This window comes from Fukomys damarensis, unplaced genomic scaffold (genome assembly GCF_012274545.1).
Source record: "Fukomys damarensis isolate Sample0158 unplaced genomic scaffold, DMR_v1.0_HiC HiC_scaffold_2, whole genome shotgun sequence".
NCBI classification, from domain to species: domain Eukaryota; kingdom Metazoa; phylum Chordata; class Mammalia; order Rodentia; family Bathyergidae; genus Fukomys; species Fukomys damarensis.
The window spans coordinates 18,064,399-18,066,912 of NW_022900914.1; the positions used below are offsets into that span (position 1 = coordinate 18,064,399).

The 2,514-nt window shown below is 35.2% G+C and overlaps 1 protein-coding gene across 2 annotated transcripts in view; it reads right to left on the reverse strand.

The window, feature by feature from the left end:
- Atl2 (atlastin GTPase 2) overlaps positions 1–2,111 on the reverse strand; it is a 31,576-nt gene extending 29,465 nt beyond the window's left edge. For both annotated transcript variants that reach the window (XM_019204669.2, XM_010604975.2), the window contains exon 1: positions 1,867–2,111. In XM_019204669.2, the coding sequence (XP_019060214.1) occupies positions 1,867–2,067 (201 nt within the window). In that variant the 5' untranslated portion in view covers positions 2,068–2,111. The remainder of the gene's footprint in view (positions 1–1,866) is intronic.
- Between the last annotated feature and the right edge of the window lie 403 nt (positions 2,112–2,514).

Sequence of the window (2,514 nt, forward strand, 5' to 3'; positions counted from 1 at the left end):
GTTTTTTTTTTTTTTTTTTTTTTTTTTGGTACCAGGGATTTAATTCAGGTCCTTGCGCTTGCAAGGCAGGCCACCGAACCACTGAGCTAAATCCCTGGCAACAGTGTCTTACATAAGGAATTCTATATGGCAACCCTATAATAAAAATTTAAAACGATATTTTAACTCAAAATCCACTAACTGGGTATTATGACCTTCCTCGACCCATCATAACATTTCTGTAGCTTCAGTACCTCCTTTAGGAAAGGTGCAGTTCTATAATTTCAGGGACTAGGAACACATGACAAAGGGAGGTTGCTACTTCCCCTCTAAACAATCCCTGACTGACCAGAGCTAGAATCAGAAATGGCATCTGAGGTAAAACATATCTGTCATTCTTAGACAAGTGATCTAAATTTCCTTTTCCTTCTAACATTCTACCGTTCACTATCTGTGACCTACTTGCAATCAAATACTTTGGCAGTGAACAGTTCAGATACAAATAGATACAATACATATAAGATCATTTAAGGAGTTAGAAGACCTCAAAATACAAAAATTTTTAATAACCTTTAAATGTACAGATTTTTTAGAGAATATGCCATTATGCACACATTTATCTATTTCAGATATAAACTCAGAAATAAATCTAAATGGAAAAACTTTAAAACACCATATCTTTAATTTCCTAAACAAGTAAAATACTGTTCATTAATATGAGCTACATTCTTGATACGCAGGCACACTTGAAAATGCTTGAGGAAATGCTAATTATCCTATCTCCAGAGCTTATTCAGAATTTACTTTAAAAGCTTCCTGGAAAAATTGGGAAAGTTTCCTTCATTTCTTATTTCAAGGTAGATGTATGCTCAGATTTACACAGGTGTTCAGAAAATTACAGAATTCTGTTCAGTTATTGTTGGTGCCTTCATGTGCTTCTGAAAAGTCCCTCTAAAACCACTCCTGCTAATTGCTCCATTCCAAAATTTCTTCTTTATCCCCATCAAACTTCCATTCCCTCAGCCCAACTTCTGGTTGTTCGAAACACACTGTAAGTCAAGTAAATTTTGTTTGCCTTTTCTTCAGGACAGAAGTGACATATAAGTCAAAGTATATAAAGGGAGAGAGATCTATCCATCAAAACAGACAATAAGTGGTATGCAATAGAGACAGGATAATCAATATAAAGTCTACCAATATTAGTAAAGTAGTCAAAAAAATAAGGAAATAAAGTAGTATCTCTAAAACATAAGACCCATGCCATGAGAGTTGGGAAGAAGATATAACCAACTTACAAGTCAGGAAAGGCCTCCTAAGAGTAGCCAAGCTTATCACAAGATTTGAGCAATAACATGACATACCCTAAGAATAATAAAAAGTATAGCATACTTGATATATGGAAGAAAGAGATGAGGCTCAGATATCTTGCAAGGCCATGAAAGCCACTAAGGAACTGAACTTTATCTCAAAAAGAAACAGTCACTTAAAGACAACTCATTTGGGTATTCTTTTACAAAGGTCTCTTATCAGCCTGCTTTACTCACTGTAAAGGGTAACCACCAAGTGGGGGAAGTATAGAAACAACAAAAAAGGAGAGAAGATACACAGTACTTCAGAAACTTTCAGGATACACTCAGGAATCTTACATCTACAATGCATTGAACATAGAGGCTCAATCATACACATCAATGCGTATTTTATCACAAAAGGAATTATAGATTTAAAAAAATCAAGAGCTCAAACTTATGTTACTGTCTTAAGGGAGAAATCCTATTAAAGAACTATTTTTACATCTGTAAAATTAAAGGCACATTCTTGGTTTTTGTCTTTTAAAAAAAGCTGGCCGGTAGTTTTTGTTTAACTGCACCAATCTGAAACACTATTCACCTTGTTATACATATATCTAAGCATGAAGTCCAGTAGAAATGATTTTCCTTTACGAAAAGCTCCTGCCACGGACACCACAACTATGTTAAGATCTCGTATGTGCTCCTGCAGCAAAATCTGCTCCAAAGCTTCTTCATCAAGCTCAAAGTTATGATCATCTTCGTGAGCAAGAACAATCTGTACTGGACATGGTTTCTTCATAACCTCATCAGAGTTTACTAGGTCATCATCTTCATAATCCTCACCTAGAATTTAAAAAAAAACAGGTTACTTTAATCCCTGCATTTAAACTTTTCCTTAAGAACCACAACTCAAGCAAAATATCTAATACCCATAGATCATTTGAGAATACTTAAGAGTGATGTTCAAGGACCTTTGAATTTCTTACCCCCTCTCTAAAGAACAAAGAATACCACATAAATTTCACACTATATGTACCGATAACAATACTAAGTATGGCCTCTACCTCTGTTAAATCCCATCAGCTAAATGTGAGCAACAGCTGTTCTTAAGCACCACCTTTCTGTAATCACATTTTGCTATTGTCTGCACAGAAACTAGGTACAGGAAGGGGAAAACATCAATTTCATCTGATACTTCAGATTCCAAATTTCCCTGCAGGTACCACCTGGAATCTCTCTACATTAC